Genomic DNA, 26,153 nt, shown 5'->3' on the forward strand with positions numbered 1-26,153 from the left:
TCAGTTCAGAGGAGAGCGATCTGTGTTCCCAGAACAGCGGAACACTGATCGGTCTCCTCCCCTTGTGCGTCCCCTCCCCCTACAGTTAGAAGCATTCCCTAGGAAACACATTAAACCCTTCCCCGCCCCCTAGTGGTTAACCCCTTCACTGCCTGTCACATTTACACAGTAATCAATGCAATTTTATAGCATTGATCGCTGTATAAATGTGTCAAAAGTGTCCGATGTGTCCGCCATAATGTTGCAGTCACGAAAAAAAATCGCTGATCACCGTTATTACTAGTAAAAAAAAAAAAATAAATAACTTTTTTTTAAAAATGCCATAAATCTATCCCATATTTTATAGACGCTATAACTTTTGCGCAAACCAATCAATATACGCTTATTGCGATTTTTTTTTTTATTTTTACCAAAAATATGTAGAAGAAAACGTATCGGCCTTAACTGAGGAAAAAATGTGTTTTTTTTTTTTTTAAAAATTGGGATATTTATTATAGCAAAAAGTAAAAAATATTGTGTTTTTTTTCAAAATTGTCGCTCTTCTTTTGTTTATAGCGCAAAAAATAAAAACCGCAGAGGTGATCAAATACCACCAAAAGAAAGCTCTATTTGTGGGGAAAAAAGGACTTCAATTTTGTTTGGGTACAACGTCGCACGACCACGCAATCGTCGTTTAAAATGTGACAGCGCTGAAAACTAAAAATTGGTCTGGGAAGGAAGGGGGTGAAAATGCCCGGTATTGAACCGGTTAAACTACACCTTGCAATGCAAATGCAAAGTCCGCATATAATATCTGCCACCCACCCCCTACGCCCTTGGAACATTAGAAGCTACAAAATGTACCTGTAAAGAATTTTGATTTGTACTTACTTCACCCCTGTCTTCTGCATCGACAATAAGTCAGGAGGATTTCTGGGGAGAGCAAAGCAGATGAAATCTCATGACTAGGTAATCAAGTACATTTTAGGAGTGCCTTCTTGCAGGATTTCAGCTGCTCTGTATTGCCCATGATCTAGCCAGAAAGAGTGCCGTGGGTACATATAAAACATCATTATTTTTTTTATTTTTTTACAGGTACATTTACTAATGGTAGGTGATTTATGAGGGAATGCATGCCCTACCCTTCTTCCACGCTGCCACTCCCCCTGTCTAAGGATAGGTTCAGTTGATTCATTTTCGCGATGTGTTTTTTGGAGTGGTTTGCATTTTTTCACCACTTTTTTTACTAGTTTTATATGAGTTTGGGGGGATGTGTTAATGTTGCTAGGAGGAGATGTCTGTCTTCAATTTTTTTTCTAAATGCTCCCCCCGTCATTATTGCCACTTCTACTGTAACATTTGGATACTGTCAGTAATGTGGTCCTTGTTTCTTTTTAAATTGTTAAATCTAACCTGATCTTGGAAGCAGGCAGGGTCCATTGCTGTTGTGGGCATCTGAAGCCTGCTTGTCTTCATTTCCGGATTTGGTGCAGCTGGCTACCCAGCATGCACCACCTTTCACACCTGCGCAGTAATGCTACTGAACAGTGCTGTTTCTTTCTGACAGGTTGCCATAGCAAAATGGTGCCTAACTCCTCCCAGACCAGAAATGACACGAGATTTCATTATTAGGCGAATCCCATTGACTCCTGGGATAGATGACGCCAACATCCCAGGAGTCCATTGGAATCGCCTAGGCGGCCGGACAGGAAGTCTGGCATTGAGACATGTAAAATAAGGTATTTAGAAAAAAAAAAAATAATTAGCCGTTTGTAATTGCAGATAGGCTTGTTGATGCTGATACATTTTTAAAATGTGTGGAATTCCACTTTAAGATGTAAATAAGTTGCAGTGTTTTGTACCAGAATCTCAATCTTTAGTGTAATTATAACAGGACAAATTCTGAAGTAAAATATATACTTTTTATCTACAGTAGCTCAATTTTTGAAATGTTATGTTTTTGGGGGATGGGAAAGGGGGTATTGTCTATAGATTGCATAGAAAATAAAATAATTTATTCACCCAAAAAAAGTTTTGCCCCCCCCCCCCCAAAAAAAAAAGCATATAGCATGAGGCTGTTATATTCTGCAATATTTACATTTTTGGTAAACTCATTCAATTAATCCAAGCTCTGCAAGCGGAGACATCATGCACTGCATTGATGCATACACACAATTTCACAGTAACCATGAGATAAAACAAAGTTCAGGAATATACCTTTATCCCATTGTTTGCAAATCTATGTACACTGAAAACTGTATGATTGAATCGGTTCTGATGTCGCTGTTTTACTAACCTGACAGCTTATTATTCTAAATAGGAAACCTCCATTTTGTTTGCAAATATTAAAGATTCTAACTACCAGCAAGAATAAGTCCTTGCATTTGGAGCACCTGTCATTTCAGATTCATCATGGCAGCACCTGTTAGCGGCCATCCACTCATGTTTTTTGGGGGGGGGTTGTTGTCTATAGATTGCATAGCAAATAAAATAATTTATGAAGGACAATATCACCAAAATAAAGCTTTGCCTCCCAAAAAAAGACAAAAGTATTTTTTACTTTATCGTAAGTAATGAAAAATGTAGTCAAATATTTATGAACATACATATTTTTAAGTACATACAGTACTGTCTATTAATGGTAGTAAAATACTGATTTTGTTTTCCAGGTATACAAAACCATTAACCTTTGCTGACTGTATTGGTGATGAGTTGCCACTTGGATGGGAAGAAGTCTATGACACTCAAGTTGGTGTATTCTACATTGACCATAACAATCGTAAGTTCTTGTGTTCTATTCAGAATACTGTATATTACTGTGCCAATTCCCTAAATGAGCATTGCACAATGTGAATGATAAAGTAAATTAATGTTAATAAGCAGGGTGGATATAAATCAATGATTTTTACAAAACAAAAAACAAAAAAAATAATTTTTTTGATATAAATCGATTTTGATTTTTTTGGTTTTTATCAAATTTATTTTAATAAAATGCTTTTGGAGTAAAAATCTATCTAAAGATAGTTTTCTATTTAAGATACATTAATAATTTAGTTTATTCAGCATGAAATGGAGCTGAGTTATGTAGCATGAGGCTGTATATTCTGCAATATTTACATTTTTGGTAAACTCATTCAATGAATCCAAACTCTGCAAGCTGAGATAACATGCACTAACTGCATTGATGCATTCACACAATTTCACAGTAACCATGAGATAAAACAAAATTCAGGAAGATTCCTTTATCCCATTGTTTTGCAAATCTATGTACACTACAAACTGTATGATTGAATAGGTTCTGATATCTGTTTTACTAACCTGACAGCTTATTATTCCAAATAGGAAATCTTCATTTTGTTTGCAAATATTGAAGATTTTAACTACCAGCAAGAATAAGTCCTTTCATTTAGAGCACCTGTCATTTCAGATTCATCATGGCAGCGCCTGTTAGCGGGCATTCACTCACCTGCTGCCACCACATCCCTCACCTTGTTGTGTCACTGCTGCATCACCAGCCGTCCCATTATAGTGAATGTGACAGTCAGTGAGTCAACAGCGGGTTAGAGGAGGAGCCGCTGCGGTACAGATGACAGGTGCTCTTTAAAAATTATGATTTAAATCAAGTTGATTTGAATCAAGCTTTTTTACTAGTGATATAAATCGACTTGATTTAAATCAAATCCACCCTGTTAATAAGTAAACATTTTTCTTTAGAGACATGTGTTCCAACAGTTGTAGGAGTTGAAAATTCTACTCGGGCATTTGCAAGCAGCGCTAAGGCGCCCCTGTGTGGGATGGGCATATCACAGCACCCATACGAACTTTTCCAGGGGTGTCACGGTGTTAGTGGCTAAATCCACCCCGTTTGAATTAATTGCTCTGGGAACTGACCGGCAGGGTAGACATATCTTTATGCATGCACTTGTTGGAGGAACCCCCTTGCTAATCATAGCCAGCTACATCCCCCCTCCATATAAATCTGATGTAGTTACAGAGGGCCTAGCGTTTATAGTGCAGCATCCGGCAATACCAGCAATTTGGATAGGAGACTTTAACAGGACAATGTCTCCATATCTAGACAGACTGACACAAATAGGGGATCCCCTAGGAGCACCCATGCAGACCAGTCTATCTCGCACCATGACAGAGTTTGTCCTAGTAGATGTGTGGAGGCACAACAAGCCTACAGCCAGAGCCTATACATGCCATTCCACAAGCCATAATACCGTGTCTAGAATAGACTTTATATTGGTGTCCCAGGTTCTACTGCCTAAAGTCACGGGGTCAGGGATTGCACCAAGGATGTTATCCGATCATTCCCCATGTTGGGTGACAGTATCTCTGGGGAATGCCCCCCCTATACGCACATGGAGATTGAACCCCCACTGGCTGTCGGCCCTTACAGACCATGACTCCGTTGAAAGAGAGCTTAAATACTTCCTGGATAGACCTAGAATCCCACCCTCCCCTCAATACATTATGGGATGACTTTAAGGAACAGGCCCGATAGATTCTTACCACCAGAATAAATAGACTAAAACAGTCATCCAATCTAACACTACAACTAACATCGGATAAGTTACAAGAGCTGGAAACAACTTATAACTCCAATCCCACCCCTGAAAACCTAGACATGGTAAAATTACAGTCCCGCTTGGTAACACAATTATGCACTGAAAAGGCCAAAGTATATTTTTCTGTAAGCAAAGAGTTTATGAACAGGGGGAGAGGGCAGGCAGGTTATTAGCCTATCTAGCTCACATGAACGATAGTCCCCCGGTAGTAGTCTCCCTAAAAGACACTGAGGGAAATATCATTACAGACCCCTCTCAAGTAGCATCCCAGTTCTTACAATTCTATGAAAACCTATATAAATCCCGTACAACACACACACAAACGGAACTTCAGGTGTACTTAAACACCATCCAATTCCCTAGATTGAAACCAGAACAAGTGAAATTGCTAGATGCACCCATAACTATACAGGATATTATCGATGCGATTGCCCAGCTGGCCAAGTCCAAAGCTCCAGGACTAGATGGAGTTCTATGCAACATATTCGGATACGCTCATACCTAAACTCAAGGATCTCTATCAATCCATATATGACACAAATTTGCTCCCTTTATCCATGCAAGAGGCCCAAATAATTGTGCTCCCTAAACCGGGCAAGGACCCCCATTACCCTGAGTCATATAGGCCTATATCACTCCTACAGGTGGATATAAAGATACTAGCTAAAATACTGGCCAATCGATTGAACACAGTTATACTTACATTAATACATCCTGACCAAACAGGCTTTATGCCAGGGAAAAACACTGCCATGAACATTAGGAGACTATATATGAACATACAGGCTCAACTCGACAATTCCGGAACTAGGGTGGTAGTAGCACTTGACACCGCCAAAGCCTTTGATTCCGTTGAATGGCCGTATCTGTGGGAGTGCTTACACAACTATGGCTTTGGTCCCCAGTTTATACAGTGGGTTAAGCTTCTTTATCAGACACCTAAAGCAAGGGTATTTGTTAACAGCTTGCTTTCAGAGCAATTCCCTCTGGAAAGGGGTACAAGACAGGGATGCCCCCTGTCCCCCCTACTATATGCCCTGGCAGCAGAGCCACTGGCAATTGCCATCAGAGCAGACACTAATATAAAGGGACTGAGAAAAGGTCATACAGTAGATAAAATAGGTCTATATGCTGACGACACAATTTTGTACCTGGCAGACCAAGGACCTTCACTACAGGCAGCACTCGAAATTTTTGAAAAAATGGGTAGCTACTCGGGATTGCGTATTAACTGGGACAAATCTCAAATCCTCCCACTAGACATCTCCCCCCCCCCCCCCTAAAACAAACCCAACTCTTCCATTATCCAGAGTATCCAAAATTAAGTATCTGGGGGTGGAGATCACCAGGACCTTGACGGACTACACACACCTAAATGTTACACCCCTATTTGACTTGATAAAGTCCAAAACACAGACATGGTCCAGGCTACCACTGGGAGTAATGGGACGAATAAATATAATAAAAATGATTTTGTTACCCAAAATACTATATATGGTTTGGCATGCCCCTCTCTATATCCCTTTAAAAGTTTTTAAACAAACAAACCATTCTAAACCCATTTGTATGGGGTAATGGCAGACACAAACTGGCTTGGCATGTTTTAAAGAACCCCACAGACAGGGGAGGAGTGTCCCTTCCTGATCTACTAAGATTATTACTTGGCAGCTCAACTCTCCCATATATATCACTTTAATAAAGAGGAAATGCAACGGTATAGATCCCTAGTATGTAACAAACCGGGTCACCCAGCATTTACCCCGCTTCAAGCTATCCTTAGGGCGAAACAAATTACTAAAAAACCCCCAAGGTATAATATGGGAATGCTGCTCCATCATCAAAGAATATGGGAAATCACGCTGAAAAAGCAAAACACTGGGAAAATTCACACCCACACCCCTCTATGGTTTAACAAACACCTACCAGAGTTAGAATACCTCTCAGACTCGACAGTATGGGCTACATATGGCATAATATACATCCATCAGGTGCTATCTGACTCCAGACTCAAGCAGTTTCAGGTGCTTAAGGAAGAATATTCACTCCCTAACCAGATGGCCTTTAAGTACTTGCAACTTCGCCATGCACTAAAAACACAAATACCAAATATGGAAGTGGTGTCAGATTCTCCCCCAGTCCTGGATGTAATACTGGGAGAAGAACCCTCTAAACTTATATCGACTCTATACCTAAAGATTAGAAACCGTACGTCAAACGCCACTGCACAAAGGCAAAAATGGAATGGGAAAAAGAGATAGGCCCCATAGGGGAGGAAGACTGGGATGAAATATTGGAAGGGACCAGATTGATGTCCCCTAAGTTATCAGACAGACTGACACAAATATACATTATACACAAAGCCTACTTGACTCCCCTAAAAAAGGCAAAATTTCTTGGTACATATGACCCGACATGCCATTTGTGTCATGCAGCACCAGGTACAATCTTTCATCTCATATGGAGCTGTCCAAACATTCAGACATATTGGACGCAGATTGTCCAATTCTTACATGACAATATGGGATCCCCGGTGGTATTGGACCCCAAATTATGTCTTCTGGGACTTCTGCCAGATGTAGAAATTGACAAATACCAAGCTACATTTCTAAATGAAACTCTGTTTATGGCGCGTAAGGGCATAGCCAAGGTATGGATGCAGGCTCAGCCTCCCTCCATGCCTCAATGGAAGAGGGATGTTAATGATGCTCTGCCATTTAACCACTTAAGGACTAGCCTCGTTTTGGATTTTAGGTGTTTACATGTTTAAAACAGGTTTTTCTGCTAGAAAATTACTTAGAACCCCCAAACATTATATATGGTTTTTCTTCTAACACCCTAGAGAATACAATGGCGGTCATTGCAATACTTTTTTTTGCACCGTATTTGCGCAGCGGTCTTATAAGCGCACTTTTTTTGGAAAAAATTCACTTTTTTGAATAAAAAAATAAAACAACACTAAAGTTATCCCAATTTTTTTTTATATTGTGAAATATAATGTTGCGCCAAGTAAATTGATACCCAACATGTCATGCTTGAAAATTGCGCCCGCTCGTGGAATGGCGTCAAACTTTTACCCTCAAAAATCTCCATAGGCGACGTTTAAAAAATTCTACAGGTTGCATGCATATTTTGCGCTACAGAGGAGGTCTAGGGCTAGAATTATTGCTCTCGCTCTACCGGTCGCTGTGATACCTCACATGTGTGGTTTGACCACCTTTTTCATATGCGGGCGCTACTCGCGTATTCGTTCGCTTCTGCGCGCGAGCTCGTCGGGACAGGGGGGTTTAAAAATTTTTTTTTTTATTTTTATTATTTATTTTAAAATATTTTATTTATTTTTACACTGTTTAAAAAAAAAAAAAATTGTGTCACTTTTATTCCTATTACAAGGAATGTAAACATCCCTTGTAATAGAAAAAAGCATGGCAGGACCTCTTAAATATGAGATCTGGGGTCAAAAAGACCTCAGATCTCATATTTACACTAAAATGCAATAAAAAAAAAAAAAAAAAAGTCATTTAGAAAAATGACATTTGAAAAAATATGCCTTTAAGAGGCGTGGACGAAAGTGACGTTTTGACGTCGCTTCCGCCTAGCAGTGTCATGGAGACGAGTGAGCGCCATCTTGGCCTCACTCGTCTCCAGACACACCACGCAGAAGGACGCGATCGCCTCCGCCGCTACCGACGGCTCCGGTAAGCGGCGGAGGGCACCGGATCGCGGCGGGAGGGGGGGGCCCTCTCCCGCCACCGATTAAAAGTGATCTCGCGGCGAATCCGCCGCAGGGACCACTTTTATCTGAAAGCCGGCCGCCGCACGAAAACGGGGATACCGGGGTTATGGCAGCTAGCTGCTGCCATAACAACGATATCCCCGTTCAAACATAGGACGTATATAGTCGTGCGGCGGTCGGGAAGTGGTTAAAAAGTTAGTCTATGCCCATAGAAAATGCGCACATAAGTACTCAAAGGTGTGGGATAGATGGTTAGAGGATGGAGAAACATGTGCTTAGAACAGCCCAATGCCTCGCAGACAGACCTACTTAGATAAAAGTAGAAGGTGACTGTCCTATTGGAGGTTTAAACCAGGTAAATCTTATTCAGAAATATATTGGTAGTAGAATGACATGAAGTCTCTTATATACTGGATGTATTCACCATCATAACCTTGTACCTTAACGTGTATGTATGAAGAATCTCACACAAAATGACTGTTAAAACGTACTGTTTATTATCTTACATACGTAACTACATTGTAAAATGACTTTCATTCAAATAAAGTAGGCTTTTTCCAATAAAAAAAAAAGAAAATTCTACTCATGTAGGAAATGTTAGGGCCAATTCACACTGCTCCAGTCGCTCTGCGATTAAGTGCATCACAAGGCTCCCTTTTTTTTTTTGCTCAACCGTTATTTGAAGTGTATTCACTGCAATGTGCCCGACACTGCAGAGCGGTTCGGCCTGCTGCGATAAAATGCAGAATGTCTGCATTTTACTGCAGCACTAGCCTGCGTTATGGTGTGAATGGAACATTTGTTTCCTGTGTTTCCCTGCGGTAACAGATGTGTTAGCATGCGGTAAAACATCTGTTACCGCATATAGTGTGAATTTGCCCTTAATGTAAGACACCTCTAAGTAGTAATGTGTCTTTGGAAGTGTGTGATTTGCTATTTGTTTTCATTTACAAGGTGCAGGCAACTTATTGGAATAGGTACATTGTATAGGCTAAATAAAATGGCAACAGAGCAGCCACCGATTTTTATAAATTAGTTAAATATGATAAAGATTTTGTGGGCATGTGCCATATTTCTTTCATCCACCAAATTTGTATTGCCCTGCTGAGAATGCATTAAGGCAAAATACCTTTAGCCTTTGCTACCACTTTAATGTATAGTATGTGTGGTGTCTTTGTAGTTATAGTACTCTACATCATTGATAATACAGTGGAACCTTGGATGACGAGCATATTCCATTCCAGGAGTATGCTCGTAATCCAAAGTACTCACATATCAAAGCGAGTTTTCCCATTGAAGTCAATAGAAAGGAAAATCATTAGTTCCGCACTGACTTCAATGGGTTGCAATACCGCATGCGGCCAGAGACGGGGCGTGTTTGAGAGCCTCGGAAATGTCCGAAAAGGCCCGAGCACACTTCAGCTGACCTCGGAAAGACTCCATTCACAAGCATTTCCGAGGTTTGCCAAGGTCAGCCGAACTGTCCTCGGGCCTTTCCGTGCATTTTCGAACGCCGACGATCGGCGCTGTTCGGCTCTGCGCCCCCCACCCCAGGCCAGCAGCGGTACTGCACACTGCTTTTGGCCTGAATCCTGCTTGTTTTGCGAGACAACACTCGCAAACCGAGTTACGATTTTTTGAAACGCAGTGCTCGTTTCGCGAAACGGTCGTTAACCGTGTTACTCACAAATTGATGTTCCCACTGTAATAGGAGGAAAGACAGAAGTTGCAGGTGCGTAAAATCAAGAAGTAGCACAGTAAAGTTGTAACCTGTTACACCAGATAGGATAGTGTTACAGGGATGGGAAATGTACATGAAGTTTTAAGGGTCTTTTCACATCTGTGTGTGAATTGAAATTGCAATCTTTTTCTCTTCCCGATCTTCAAAACAGCATGTCACGATTCTTTCTAACAAGTGCAAAGAGTTCTCACAGCTGGGGAAAAAGAAATAAAAAATCCAGGCAGCCTGCCAAATTTTATTACAACACTAATAAGTAGAAACAAAGTATCTTTTCGTTCTTTTATGAAAGGAAAGAACTCGGCATGTAAATGAAGGAAGTTTAACCATTTAAAGACCAAACCTTTTCTGGCATTTTTTGCTTACAAGTAAAAATCATTATTTTCTGCTAGAAAATGACTTGAACACCCAAACATGATATATATATATATATATTTTTGAAGTGACCCTAGAGAATAAAATGGTGGTTGTTGCAATATTTTATGTCACACCGTATTTGTGTAGTGGTTTTTCAAACGCATTTTTAAAAAAAAAATACACTTTAATAAATAAAAAAAAAACTAAACAGTAAAGTTAGCCCAATTTTTTTTTTTTTTTTTTTGTATAATGTGAAAGAAGATGTTACACCGCGAGAATCGTGATCTTCTAAGCAAAAAAATCGTGATTTTAGCCAGAATCGTGCAGCTCTAGTGTTTTTCAGCAATGAAAAATTGTGCTTTTTAATTCAACGATGGGTGAAGATTGTATTTTTTTTTTTTTAAGGAAAATGGTTGGTCATTTAATAAGGTAGCTTCATGTGCACATGTTGTGGGTTTTTGTGATTTAGTGGTGTGAAATGATTTGAATAGCAATTTATAAAGGGATTTGGATGGTGAAGGATATATCTTCTGACCTTAATTACCCTCATCTTTGTTATTACGGCTTGAAAGTATAGTACATAGAAGATGACAAAGGAGGTATCGGGTCCATCCTATTCTTATACAGAGAGAAAGTCCAGAGGCCAATTTTGTATGTTGTAAGAGGATTTAAAGTGATACTAAACACACACTGTTTAATTTACATTGTCCTTCCCATTTCTGTATATGGATGATGGTACTGTAATAATAATAAAAAAAAAATGTCTAAGTACATTTAAGTACATTTTTCCTAATGGATATACAGCTTTCACATGACCCAGCTCTTTCCCGGCTTGTCTGCAGGGAAACCTAAGCAGGAGGATCTTCCAGTCCTCTGCTGCTGGTCACACGTTCACAATAAAAAAAAGCAGCCTTTGGGATACAGAGTAAAAAATAAATAATATCATAAACTGTTTTAAATTGTCATATAAATATATGTATGTGAAAACAAATGTTTATTATTTTGTGTGGGCAGATTTCTATCAGTCACAAGCTGTATCACGCCCCTAAAGCCTGTGTCTTAGAATAAGAGGGAGGTGAAGCCTCCATTAATCTACATGCAATATCCCACCCCCATTGTGTTTAGCAGGTTGGTGGGCATGGAGGAGGGAGTGGGCTGTCATTTACCACTGTGAATATGCCCACACGTGTGATTCCATAGTCACATGAGCTGTTCAGATGTGATAAGGAGGAAATACTCAGCATGTGTAGAGTTGCCACCACAGCTGCAAAATCCCTAGCTGAATTGGGGACATGGACAGAAGGTGGAGATAAAGAACAAGCAGGATCAACCAGTTTTTTGCAGAATACAGAAAACGAATCTCATAGTGACGTAGTGAGTTGTTTACAGTTCTTTATGATGTGGGTTTAGTGACACTTTAAGGTGACACCATGGTAGACATGGCCCTGTCCCGATTTTTTTGAGGCGTGTTCGTGCCATCAAAATTACCATTTTTTTTTTTTTTTTACTTGTACATTTTCATAGTTTAAACATTTGCTATGTTTTCTGTTTTCTATTGTGAACCAAATATGGATTTATGAGATTTGCAAATCATTGCATTCTGTTTTTATGTAGATTTTTACACAGCGTCTCAACTTTTTTGGAATTGGGGTTGGATGTGTTTAAATGCCAATTTATATTCTCTTTTTAAAAGCCAGTGTCTCATGGTGACAATGCAAGAACAAAAGGGGACAGGGCATTCTTACTCTATATAGGACGTGCCTGCAGTACCTTTTAGCCCTGGTTCACACCTATGCAGGTTGCAGTTTGCATATTCCAGGTGCATTTTGCATTTTTTTTTAAATATATATTTTTGATTCATTGAAGTCTTTGGAATCAAAAACCAGAAAAATATCCCTGACCCTTTCCATAAAATGCACAGATGTGAACGTGACCCATAGGAAACCATGTTAAATGGACTGTAATGTGTTTCTGCAAAACTGAAAACGCACTAAAAATTCCTAGGTGTGAACCAGGCCTTATGGTAGAAGCACCAGGTGTTATTTTAATGAAAGCCGCAGATTTAAAAAAGTCAAGACTTACTGTGAAATGATTTGTATGTGTATGTGTATATGAATATATACTTATTGAGTGGTTGGGTGAACATATACTGTACTTTAAAATGCACTTTTTGCTGCCTGGATAATTTAAAGGCAGATGTGTTATTTACAATTGCATATTTTTTTTTTTTAACCAAATTAGTCTCCCAACAAAAATTGCATTGCTCCTCCTGTGTCTGGTGCAGGATGAAACATTAGGTGGTAATTCTGAATTACTGCTAATACACAAACAATGGATTCCCCCTTTGGACATTTACGTAGCTTCTGGATTACTGGTAAACTAGCATCTATGGAAAATAGTGCCTCATTCAGATCTCTTGTATAGCACAACTTATGTAAAGGGAGTCCAAACAGCAAAATTACTATGCTTTCCAGCACTAAATTAAATGTGCCATTATGATGTTGATGGGGTCAATTCACTAAGATGCTTCTGTTATCACAATTGTTTGTTTTATGACAATTTTCTGATTAAAATGGTCAACGTAAATATTGCTTAGCTGTGTGATTACATTTGTTTAACGTATACAGTATGTAAACCCTCACCTTGTAAAAACAACCCATTCATTTTAAAGTGTTTGTTACCCCAACACTTCATATTCCCGATATATGCCTTCTGTACCATGTACTTTTATGTGAAAGTATCCTGTCCTCTTTGTATTAGAGCTGCACGAGCCATCTATGACCAAAAGACGGCCACAGACTAGCTCATGGATAGAGTCAACCGTGAAACGCCCACCCCTGACCAGGATGGCTACGCCTGCAGACTTGCAATCACCACCCCCGGACCAGTAGGAGGGACCCAGGGTCCACTGGGAGGACAGATGAGTGTACCTCCTCAAGGGAGGAAGGGCGCACTCCTGAAGCATGTAGACATCACTCTGCTGACTTGAAAGAAAGGTCAGGACCGCTCGCCTTCTAGATGTATCCTTGATACTCCTCACATTAATGGAAAAGATTGAGATCTCAGCCATAATGAAAAAGGGTATGAGGGTCTAGTTAACAAGGGTCCGAACTTACCTCCCCGGAGGGGGGGGGTGGCTCTTCCGTTGCGTCTTCTGCCTGTCCTGTGTCCTGGGCCAGGCCCAGCTCCTCAAGGACAGACTCCATCATCTGCTGGCTGATGTGGACGTTGGGGGGGAGGTCATGCTCAGGGTCGACCACGATCTCCTCCCCTTCCTCCTCCTCTCCTGCAGACTCTAGGTCCTCCACTACTTGCTTGGGTCCCTCGCTGTCGCGTTGGACCCCGTTGGGCCGTTTGGTGGAGGTGGCGGGTTCCTCAGCTGTTGGGCTCTCTGGCTTACGTTTCCGGCTTCCTCTTGGGCCACTGGTGGGGGTGGAGGGGGGTGGGAGGGTGGGGAAGTCCTCCAGGGAGGACAGGTTGGGGGGGGAAGGGGTGGGGAGGGGCTCCTCCGGCACAGAGGGGGTGGGAGGGGGTGTGCTGGAGGTAGGGGATGGGGCAGGAGGGGCAGGGGCAGGTGGGGCGGGGGTGGACTTACCTTTGGCCTTTCGAGGTTCTTTTGGTTTTTCTGGCAGCTTTCTCCCGGATGGCTTACCCTGGCTTACGGCTCCAGCGTAGGTCCGGGTTCTCTGGGGGCAGTGTCTGAAGACATGTTCTGCCAGTCCGCAAAGGTTGCAGGCTTTGGACCTCGGACAGTCCTTGGTCTCGTGGCCTGTCACCCTACAGAACTTGCAAGCAAGTTCTGTACAATCCTTCCCTATGTGTCCCGGCTGCCCACACTTGTTACAGTTGTAGGGTATGCCGGGGTAGAAGAGGATTCCTGCGGAGGATCCCAGGGAGAAGAAAGGCTGCAGGTGCTGGATGTCCCCCGAAGGGTCTTTCCTCAGTTTGCAGAGCACAGACCACTTACCTATCCAGAAGCCGTTTGCATCGAAGATTTGGATCGGGTCCTTCACCACGGTGCAGAACCTCTGGAGGTAGGTGGCTATGTCCTTTCCACTGGTATGGGGGTTCCTCATGGCCACTGTCACCCGCTTTTCGTCCCGTGTTATGGGGCAGTTCGCAGTGAACTTCCGGAAAGGGGATTCAGGGCCACTGGTCTTCACCATCTCCCAGTATCTTCTGCAGACCTGGAACGACACAAAAGTTATAAAGAATATACCTCTTGTGAAGGCCTGCACAGAAAGCGTCTCCGCTTTGCTGAACCCCTGTTCCAGGATCATCTTCTTTCCAAAGATCTCCGGGGTCATGTCGGGGACTCTTCCGTCCACCTCCTTCAGCTGCAGCACGACCGTCTGCTTCATCCATGGCTCCAAAGCTGGGAGCCGGTCTGCAGGCTGGTCTGGCTTGGCTGGTCCCGGTCGGCTGGTGCTGGCCGGGGTAGGGGCGGGGGTTGAGGCAGCGGCATTCCCGGGCTTGGAGGAAGTGGCTGGAACGGCGTTCTTCTTCTCTTTTCCGGTCTTCTTTTCGCTCTTCCCCATCGTCAAGGATTTGGATGTCGCTTCAGATGTTTCTTAGGCGGCTTCCTTCTGGTTCCTCGACGTCTTCGCTCTTTTTCGTAGCCTTTAAAAAGGCTCTAGCATCTACTGCCCGGAGGTAGTAATGCGGAGTGGGGGAGGAGGGAAGACCGCAATCTCGTTCCCTGTGGGGGCTAAGCCTCTAACCCAATAGCAGCAAGTAGGTGAAGCTGAATTTAATCAACGATCCTACCAGGCCGAGCAGAGGGTACCCCACAAGGACCAATTAGCTTGGATAGATACAAGTGGTTCTCAACGTCCTAGCTGTGAAGCAGAGACACCCCTAAGGGCTAAAGTCGATACTACACTTGATCTTAGCCAAAAGGCCGAGAAGCGAGCTGTAATTACCTTAATATTGTACTTTATTGTGGCACTTCCTGTCTCTCCTCCCATGGGAGTAGGCATGTTTATTGCCTTTCCCCAGCGCCGCACTGTCTCCTGGGAGCTTAGTGTCAGGCTTCCCAAGATTCAGTGCGGGAACAATGATCATGCTTGTGAACAAGCTGTGAATGAACAGCATTCACCGCATCCAGGAAATCAATGCTTGTGGGCTTCACATGCCCACAAGCAAGATGGAAACAGCCAGCGTCACATTTTTTAAGTTATTCTTCAGTACGAAAACAGACAGAGGTGGAAATATTACACCCAAACGGTGAGTATTATTTTGGGATTAGCAAAGTGTCTCAATGACACTTTGCTAAAAAAAAAAAAAAAAAAAAAATTGGTTGCCGGACTCCTACTTTAACAGCATTTCCTCGATTCAGTGCAGAGCTAGTCTCTGCTCAAGCTGACAGCTGTCAAAAAAAAAAAAAAAAAAAATGGCAGCCTGCCAAATTTATCACAACATTGCTCAGGCAAGATAAAGAGAAACATTGTAACTTTTTTTTTTTTTTTTTTTTTTTTTTTTTTTTTAGAGATCAAAGGAATGAACTTCTGTTTCTGACACTTGAACCCCCAAACGTTATATTGTTATATATATTTTTTTTTAGCAGAGACCCTAGAGAATAAAACAGCAGTTGTTGCAATATTTTATGTCGCACTGTTTTTGCGCAGTGGTCTTTCAAACGCAATATTTTCTGAAAAAATACACTTTAATGAATTAAAAAAAAACTAAACTGTAAAGTTAGCCCAATATTTTTGTATAATGTGAAAGCTGATTTTACGCCAAAAGGGAATCGTGATCTTTATTCTAAGCAAAAAAATAGTGATTCTTATTTTAGCCAGAATTGTGCAGCTCTACTTTGTGTTACTTAATTTGTGTGAAATCCCTGGTGTTCTTGCCAGTCCCTCTGCTTTCCTATTAAAAACTAACCACACTAAGCAGGAGAACACACTGTGGTCAGTTCTCTAGCTTTGCTGGGAACTCGGTGTACTCTCCTCCTCCAATGTTCAGACCTGTCCTGACATGCCTCCACTGCACTGGGAAGCTCAGTGTGCTGCTGCTTCTCTTCCCCCCCAGCTCTTATGCAGCTGAGAACAGAGGAAATGTGATCACTTATAAAAAAAGGAAAAGGGTATTTATATTGTTTTTTTTTTTTTTTATCTATACACAGATGTTTTTTGTCTTTCATTTCATTATAAATCCTTTTTTTTTTTTTTCTTCCTTTTTTCTATAAGAAATCGCATACCCTCTGCCCTGAGGTGCATACAGAGTTCAGATTGCTAGGGGAGAAGAAACAGCAGCCCCCTGAACTTCCCAATGAATGTCTGTGCAGGGAGGGTGTGTCAGCACATGTCTGATCATTGCAGGAGAGCAGTTCCCAGCACTGCCAGAAAGCTGACCACTCTGTGCTCTCATGCCTAGTATGGTCCATTTTTTATTAGGAAAGCAGAGGAACTGGCAGGAATACCAGGGATTTCACACAAAGGAAACAATGCAAAGAGAACAGGATACGTTTTCATATAAGGCACTTTATCAGGAATATAAAATGTTGGGGTAACATATTCTTTAACCACATGCCAACCAGCACATGACGATGTATGTCGGCACAATGGCACGGCTGGGCAAATGGGCATACAGGTACGTCCCCTTTAAATCGTGGCATTGTCCTCCGGGGGCCCGCAATTGTTTCACGGAGCATAAGAATGGGGATATGCCTTAGATATGCCTAGCGATGTGACAGAGATCCACTGCTCCCTGTCATCGGGAGCAGTGGTTGCTGTCATGTCAGTGGTAGCCCATCCCCCCCACAGTTAGAATCACTCCCTAGGACACACTTAACCCCTTGATCGCCCCTAGTGTTTAACCTCTTCCCTGCTAAGGTAATTTACACAGTAATCAGTGCATTTTTATAGCACTGATCGCTGTATAAATGACAATGGTCCCAAAATAAATCACAGATCGCCGCCATTACTACTAAAAAAATTAAAAATGCCATAAATCTATCCCATATTTTGTATTTTGCTATAACTTTTGCGCAAACCAATCAATATACGCTTATTGCGATTTTTTTTTTTTTTTTTTTTTTACTAAAAATATGTAAAAGAATACATATCGGCCTAAACTGAGAAACAAATTTTGCTTTTTTATATATATTTTTGGGGATAATTATTATAGCAATAAGTAAAAATTATGGCTTTTTTTTCAAAATTGTCGCTTTTACCACCAAAGAAAGCTCTATTTGTGGGGAAAAAAGGACGTCAATTTTGTTTGTATTTAATGTCTAGAATATTTGCTCATTTCTTTGCAGAAACCACACAGATAGAGGATCCTCGGGTGCAATGGAGAGGACAACAGGAGTGCATGTTAAAGGACTATCTAGTGCTTGCTCAGGAAGCTCTGGATGCTCAAAAAGAGATTTACCAAGTCAAACAGCAAAGGCTTGAACTAGCCCAGCAGGAATATAGGCAGCTTCACGATGTCTGGAAACATAAGCTTGGATCTCAGCCAAGTTGTAAGTATTGTAGAAAAAATGAAAGTAATTGATCCATTTGACTATTGTGTTTCTGTTAAAAACCTGAGCACTCACCCACTTAGGCCCAAATAAAGTCTTGCTGTTTATTAGTGTAATACAATCATGGGGCTCCTTTACTTTTATTAAAGCGGAGTTCCAGCCTGTTCCAGACTTTTTTTTTAATCACCCCATGATAGTTGTCAATTATGTTTTTAAAATCAGCGTATGCTACATCTGAAAACGTTTTTTGTGTTATTCAAAGTATTGGTACACACTATACCCTCCTGATCCATCAAGTGTCCATTCTGAGTGTGGGCATCTGAAGCCCACTAGGAGTTTCTTCCGGGATAAGGTGCTGCTGGATACCCAGCAAGCAGCTCCCGATCTCGCGCATGTGCAGTGGGACTTTCCCACGACCATAGCAGTGAAGTCTAGCATTGTGTCATTTTAGGTTTAGAAATAACACGATGCTAGCCGCGGAGGATGCCATTGACTCCTGGGATTGGTTACACTGGTATCCCAGGAGCAGGGGCGGACTGACCATTCGGCCACTCGGGCACTGCCTGAGGGCCCCGGGCCACTAGGGGGCCCCATCAGGGTTGCCAGCCTCAGTAAAACCAGGGACAGTATGTAAAAATCTGTGTGTTTTTTTTTTTTTACATCTGTCTCTGAAATGTCCCTTACTGACATCCTTTTGGTCTAAAAATCCAGAGATTATAGCTGCCCCACCTCTCCAGTACCTTCTCAGCCAATAGAAACATGTCTGTGTATATTGTGTGTACATGTATGTGTATACTGTGTGATTGTATACTGTGTGGTTGTATACTGTGTGGCCCCATAATCTCTGATTGCCTGGGGGCACCATAATCTCCTATTGCCCGGGGGCCCAGTGAGTTATCAGTCCGCTCCTGCCCAGGTGCCAATAAGGATATGACGAGGTTAGTATGGAAGTGGAGCTTTTTTAGCAAAAAAGGTACTATATATTTAAAAAAATAACACTATCCATAAAGGAATGGCAGAGCAATCAGCAACACGTGTGGACATGCATGCAAATTATAGTGGAACTCCACTTCACTTCAGCTAAGGATAACCTATGCTGACTGCACATAACAGACTCAGACTGCAGCACTTACACAATGCAGCAGTTTGCCTGTTCTCCCGCCCCCCAACCCCCCCCCCCCCCTTTTCTCCAAACACTGCTCCAGTCAATGGTACTCTTCTTCCCTAAGCAGCGCTGTCATTTGGAGCAGTGCTGGGGGGGTTGCTAAGTCTGAAAATACAGTGACATGCAATTTTATAATAGTCTGCATTTTCATCTTCATTGCTGAAACGTGTAGTCACTGAAATCAATCGGGGACAGTTTGAAGGAGCTATGCAGTAAAATCATTTTCACAAATACTAAAACCCTCATGCTACGCTATACTATTTATCAAGGTAAAAATGCATGCTTTGAAAATATGTTTGAAATATGGATTCATAACCCCCCCCCAAAAAAAACATTTATTTCTCATTTTGTAATTGTGTTGAACTACCCCACACAGATAATTATTTATATGTACCTGAAATTTTATATTTGTATTTTTTCCCTTTTGTATTAGTGGCTTCAAGTTCCTCTTCTAATTCAAAATATGATCCTGAAATTCTGAAAGCTGAAATTGCTACTGCAAAGTCCAGGGTATGTCCATATAATTTTTTGAAAATCTATGACTTATTTAAAATGACAAAGGAAAAAGTGTGAGGTGTAAACAAAAAAAAAAACATACATAGGCCCCTTTCACACAGACGTGCCCATGTACGGGCTCTGCTTTGCTCAGCATGGATCGCTCAGTTGATCCCAATGACACAGACCTGCAGATGGCAGGTCTGTCTCTGCACACTGTGCAGGGACCAATCTGTCAGAGCGCCGCTCTCCTCTGTGGGGGATCGGATGAAGATGGACCATAGAGTCCGTTTTCATCTGATCCGCCAGACAGATGGAAAAATAGGGTTTCCATCTGTCACACTTTAGCGGAGCGGATATGTCACTGATGACATCCGTCGCTCCATAGACCAGTATGGAGAGTCCGTTCAGGTCCGCCTAAAAAACTGAACCTGAACGGTCCGCCTGTGTGTAAGGGGCCATACTCACATATGTGGCTGCAACATAAGTCTGATGCTACAGCTGTCTCTGCTGGCTCTTTGACTGAGAACTGAGTGATCACATGATAGCTGATCACTCAGTTCTTGTCAGTCACCGCTCTCTGCTCTGCCCTTCACTGGAGCACCGGGCTCTGGAGGGGGCGGAAATGGCTGGCTTATGCCGCGTACACACGGTCGGACTTTTCGTCTACAAAAGTCCAACGGACGCCGAAGGACTAAAGCTGGCTGGTAATCCGATCGTGTGTGGGCTTCTCCGGACTTTCAGCAGACTTTTTCAGCCTCAAATCCGACGGACTTTAGATTTGAAACATGCTTCAAATCTTTACGTCGTAACTACGACGGACCCCGAAATCCGCTCGTCTGTGTGCTAGTCCGACGGACAAAAACCCATGCTAGGGCAGCTATTGGCTACTGGCTATGAACTTCCTTATTTTAGTCCGGTGTACGTCATCACGTACGAATCCGTCGGACTTTTGTGTGGTCGTGTGTAGGCAAGTCCGTTCGTTAGAAAGTCTGCTGCAAGTCCGCCGAAAGTCCGCCGGAAGTCTGTCGGACAGGCTGTCGGACTTTTGTAGACGAAAAGTCCGACCGTGTGTACGCGGCATTAGACTCTCAACAGCGTGCTGACATGCTTGAGCCAGCTTTCTGGTCAGGCATCTGGGTGGATTCCAGAATTATTGTCTGGATACATCCAGAGACTGGAGCAGCTCTGTGATGGAAGTCGACAACTTTTAGCCACTGCTAGTCGAATCTGAATCACTCCTGTGACCCAGAAGAAAAGTATGGCAACACAAGATTTGGCCATACTTTTCTTTTATTTAAAATGACAAAGGTACTGTATGTTATAAGTTGGGCTAATTTGCAAAGGAGCATTTGTATGTATGTTTTTGTTCAATTTAATATGTCAGTCAACCTTAGGGAAAGATTTGAATTTTAAATTCACTTGAATTGATTACCTAAACTGAACAATCAACTGTAAAGTTACACTTTTATTAGTGTCAATAGGGTTCTTAATGTTTGGCGTTCTTTTACAGATATAGGATTTGTTTCCAAAATCCTCGATGCACAGACTGATTGTAGGTTCATCCCTTTCTTATTTTACTGAGAAATATGTATTTTGTTGCAGATTGTGTCCCAACTAAAGATTTTTCCCTTCACTTCTTGTCTCAACAGGAAATGAGAGGAAATCTTTCCAATGGGGTCACTGCAATCTCTTCCCTGCTCTAGTTAAAACTAAAAGAAAAAAATTGTCTGGAGTTGGCCTTTAACCACCTCTGGAGCAAGCCTATTTCTGACACTTGTTGCTTACAAGTTAAAAGCAGTATTTTTTTGCTAGAAAATTACTTAGTACCCCCAAACATTGTGTATATTTTTTTTTAACAAAGACCCTAGAGAAAAACATGGTGGTCATCGCAATATTTTATGTCGCACGGTATTTGTGTAACGGTCTTTCAAACGCAGTTCTTTTTGGAAAAAAAAAAACTTTTTTGAATTAAAAAATAAAAAAACCATAAAGTTAGCCAAAGTTTGCATATTGTGAAAGATGATGTTACGCCGAGTAAATAGATGCCTAACATGTCATGCTTCAAAATTGCACGCACTCGTAGAATAACGACAAACTATGGTACTTTAAAAATCTCCATAGGCGATGTTTAAAAAATTTTAACGTTAACCTGTTTAGAGTTACAGAGGAGGTCTTTTGATAGAATTATTGTTCTTGCTCTAACGATTGCGGCGATACTTCACATGTGTGATTTGAACACTGTTTACATTTGTGGGCACAATTTAGGTATGTGTTTTCTTTGGTCTGCAGGGACGGGGACGCTTTAAACATTTTATTTTTTACTTTATTTTCTTTTTTTTTTTTTTTTTTTTATTCAATACTGTCCCTTTAAAAAAAAAAAAAAAATCTGATCACTTTTATTGCTGTCACAAGGAATGTAAACATCATTTGTGACAGTAATAGGATGTGACCGGTACTCTTTATGGAGGGATCGGGGGTCTAAAAGACCCCAAATCCCTCCTTTCCACTTCAAAGTATTCAAAACACCAAAATCGTGCCATTGGCGTGGAGGGAGGGGGGATGACCCCTCCAGATTCTTATGATAACGCCCGAGTGGCTCATTAGCTGCATCGGTTGTTATCATGAGAGAGCCGACCACTATCTCTAAAAAATTGTACAAGGGTGAAGCCTGCAGCTGCAGGCATCACCCCGGTATAACCACTTCATTCAAATGACGTACAGGTATGTGATTTGGCGTGAAGTGGTTAAAGATAATTTTTAGGACATATATGTTAGAAAATCATTATATAACAATGTTATACTATACAATTCAATTGAATTGTCTGCTTTTTCATATTTAACCACTTACAGACCGGAAGATTTTCCTGCTTAATGACCAGGCTGTTTTTCGCGATACGGCACTGCGTCGCTTTAACTGACAATTGCGCGGTTGTATGAAGCTGTACCCAAACAAAATGGACATCCTTTTTTCCCCACAAATAAAGCTTCCCTTTAGAGCAGTGGTTCTCAACTCCAGTCCTCAGGACCCACCAACAGGCCAGGTTTGCAAGATAACTGAAATACATCACAGGTGATATCACTTGCTGCTCAGTGATTGCGGTATTCTAGTCTACATCTCCCCAAGGTAATACTTAAAATCTGGCCTGTTGGTGGGTCCTGAGGACTGGAGTTGAGAACCACTGCTTTTGAGGTATTTGATCACCTCTGCTTTTTATTTTTTGTGCTATAAACAAAAAAAAGCGTCAATTTTGAAAAAAAAAACCAATATTTTATACTTTTTGCTATAATTAATAAATATCCCTAAAAATGCTTTTAAAAAACACAAATTTCTTCATCAGTTTAGGCCAATATATATTCTTCTACATATTTTTGGTAAAAAAAAAAAGCACAATAAGCGTATATTGATTGGTTTGCGCAAAAGTTATAACGTCTAAAAACTATGGGAAGGATTTATGTCATTTTTATTATTTATTTATTTTTTTTTTTTACTAGTAATGGCGATGATCTGTGATTTTTAGCAGTACTGCGACATTATGGCAGACAGATGTGACACATTTTTGAGACCATTGACACTTATACAGCGATTAGTTCTATAAAAATGCACTGATTACTGTGTAAATATCACAGGTAGGAAAGAGGTTAACACTAGGGGGCGATCAAGGGGTTAAATGTGTTCCCTAGTTAGTGTTTCTTAGACCGTACACACTATTAGATTTTCTGCAGATTTTTGTCTTCAGATTTACCAAAACCATGTAGTGCAAGGGCCTGCCTAATTGTATACAAATTGAAATTTCTAAGGTTTGACCTCATATTATATGATTATATGAATCTGAAGACAAAAATCTGCAGAAAATCTAATAGTGTGTATGGGACCTTACTGTGGGGGGATGGGACTGACTGAGGGAGGAGACATATCGCTGTTCTTATTTACTAGGAACAAATGATCTGTCTCCTCTCCCCTGACAGAACAGGGATTTGTGTTTTACATACACAAATCCCCGTTCTGTCTCTCGTGCCCGCGATCGCATCTGCCGGCCACCTTGCATTGGGACCCCCGCTGTGCAGCGGGTGCCTCCAGCAGCTCTTAAAGGGGACAACGTACCAATACGTTGTTTCGCAGGAACATGCCACTTTGCCGATGTATATCGGCGTGAGCCGGTCAGCAAAGTGGTTAATAATATCTGGCCCTCTGAGTGTTTATTAAAAGCCTGGCTTTTCAAAGTTGTTTTGATATTACATAACATACATACTCAAGCCTGAGGATAGCTCAGAGCTCCCAGTTTGGGTGACAGAGGGTTTCACCCAGGGATCAGAGGGCCAAGAGACAGGAGGTCTCACCTAGGGGTCAGAGGAGACCCAGCCAGCAGCCAGGTACAGGAGGTCTTGTTCCAGGAGTCAGGTGGGCTCCTATTGGGGTGTCAGGAAAACCCTATCCAGATGCCAGGATTGGGCTATGTAGCAGGGCGCTACGACTAAAGGCTAAGAGAGCTAAGTGAACCAGTGGAGCTGGACAACACAGTAGGAAGGACTGGTAAGAAGAGCAGAGTTGCTGCCAGCAAGGGAGTCATGTGGCTCAGTATTTTCATTTGACTGTTCATATTGATGTGAAAGAACCCCCACATGGGCAACTAATATCTATGTGAATTTTCCATCTATTTAATAAAAGTGGGCTGCAATGCCCTAAAATACAGTTTGGACTGGCACAACTCATTGGAAAAGCACCTACAACATAAATATAATCTCCCCAATACCACAATCCCCCCCCCCCCCCCCCAATAAAATAACAGTATGTCTTATGATGTTTTTTTACTAATGAATAAAGTAAATTACTGTTGACACTTTCTAACATCCCCAAATGCAGGTTAACAAACTGAAGAGAGAAGTAGCCTATATGCAGCAAGAACTACAATACAAGGAAAATGGCTACCAAACCCTTCGACAGTAAGTTCTGTCTGCTTTATGTTTACATTTCACTTAATGCAATTACTGAACTGTAAATAAAGTGGTAAAAAAACAAGTTGGTAAAAAACAATTGACTATATCACATGGCTACGTCTATATTTTGCACCTGTATAGTAACTGATTTGTTGGGGACTATGGGAGTTATCTCTTTGTATCTCTATGGCAGTGCCACTCAGTTAGGTCTGAATTCAAGTGTGTCCCCAGCTGAGAAACATACTACTTTTGCCCAGCTAGTTTAATTCATTTCCTTAAATGCACTCAATTTGATTGTGTATTGTGCAATTGCATACCATTTTTTTATAAGCAATCTTTTTTCAAAGGGTAATGCATCCTGTTTCCTGCTGTGGCAATTATAGTAAGATTGTCATGTGGTGCTATTTATTTATGGTTTAAATCTTCATAAAGGTTTCACATTCATTGAACAATATTTCTGTATTTTAATATGATAATGCAACCCTCAACCTGTGACTCTAAAGCGTATGTCTGGGGAAAAAAAAAATTAATATCTCTTGGTACATACACATTTCTTCATGTGTTGTCTCTTTTAAAAACATTACATACACAGAAAAAATCCTTTTGATCTACCAGTAGCTTCCTTTTCAAGTCAGCAACACTACCTCTGTTGCACTTATATAATATAAAGGGATATTAAAGTCAATTTTTTAAAAATAACAAACATGTTATACTTACCATATATACTTGAGTATAAGCCGAGTTTTTCAGCACATTTTTTTGTGCTGAAAGTCCCCCCCTCGGCTTATACTCGAGTCAAGCACTTTTCTGGTGCAAAGAATGACATTTCCCGAACCAAGTTTGGGGTCCCGTATCTCGGGGCCACTTGGTGATAGGAACCCCAGCTTTGGATATGTTGTAGTGCTAGTTCCACTGGGTTTGTACACCAAATTTGGGGTTCCTAGCACCAAGTGGCCCTGGGATACTGGGCCCCAAAGTCGGTCAACTGTGTCCATCTGCAGCAATGTCATTTCGGGACCCCTTGGGTTCAGAGACCCCAAATTTTGGCTGCAGTTAGGGGGTATCTGGGAACCCTTAACTACCGAGTTTGAAGTTCGGGGGACCTATGGCTGCAAATGGGCACAGTGAGGCTGCAAATGGGCATTGTTGACCCTCTTTTCCACTTACAGTAGCTGCGCATTTCTCACCCTAGGCTTATACTAGTCAATAAGTTTTCCCAGTTTTTTGTGGTAAAATTAGATGCCTCGGCTTATATTCGGGTCGACTTATACTCGAGTATATACGGTACACTTTTTTCTGCATCTTGATGTACGGTATCTTTTAGTTTCTTGATGAATAAGGTGGTCTGCTTAGCACTGTCCCCACTTTTCCATTTTTACTGTGGCTCCTTTCCCTTGCAGTCCTCTGGAGCCACTCCTGACTGAGCGCTGAAGGATTAGGGTTGAATATACTGTATATGCTCTGTGCCACAACGTTGTTTACATCAACGAAAATGCACAGCCCCATGGCAAGCCACTCCCCCTGTTCTCTTCTCCAAACGAATTGATGGGCAGCTACTGGAGCCTGCTCTGTTGCTTGATACCTGATACTCAGTGCACGCTATTCCCAATGGAAGTTTTGGGAAGCTGTGCTGAGGAGTCCAGACCTGGTGGCAGTGAATGGTAACCCAAGTGAGTGTTTGTCTCCACATATCTAGAAAATGATAT

General features: G+C 41.5%; 1 protein-coding gene across 6 annotated transcripts in view; it reads left to right on the plus strand.

The window, feature by feature from the left end:
• Nucleotides 1-26,153, plus strand: part of WWC1 (WW and C2 domain containing 1) — a 290,220-nt gene that overhangs the window by 129,321 nt on the left and 134,746 nt on the right. For 4 of the 6 annotated variants that reach the window (XM_073620708.1, XM_073620705.1, XM_073620707.1 and 1 more), the window contains exons 2-5: nt 2,649-2,758; nt 17,646-17,849; nt 19,448-19,524; nt 24,374-24,453. In XM_073620708.1, coding sequence (XP_073476809.1) covers nt 2,649-2,758; nt 17,646-17,849; nt 19,448-19,524; nt 24,374-24,453 — 471 coding nt within the window. Of the gene's footprint in view, nt 1-2,648; nt 2,759-17,645; nt 17,850-19,447; nt 19,525-24,373; nt 24,454-26,153 lie in introns of those variants that run through there. The other 2 variants (XM_073620710.1, XM_073620711.1) reach the window with 2 other exon arrangements.

Source organism: Aquarana catesbeiana, linkage group LG03 (assembly GCF_042186555.1).
Source record: "Aquarana catesbeiana isolate 2022-GZ linkage group LG03, ASM4218655v1, whole genome shotgun sequence".
Classification (NCBI taxonomy): domain Eukaryota; kingdom Metazoa; phylum Chordata; class Amphibia; order Anura; family Ranidae; genus Aquarana; species Aquarana catesbeiana.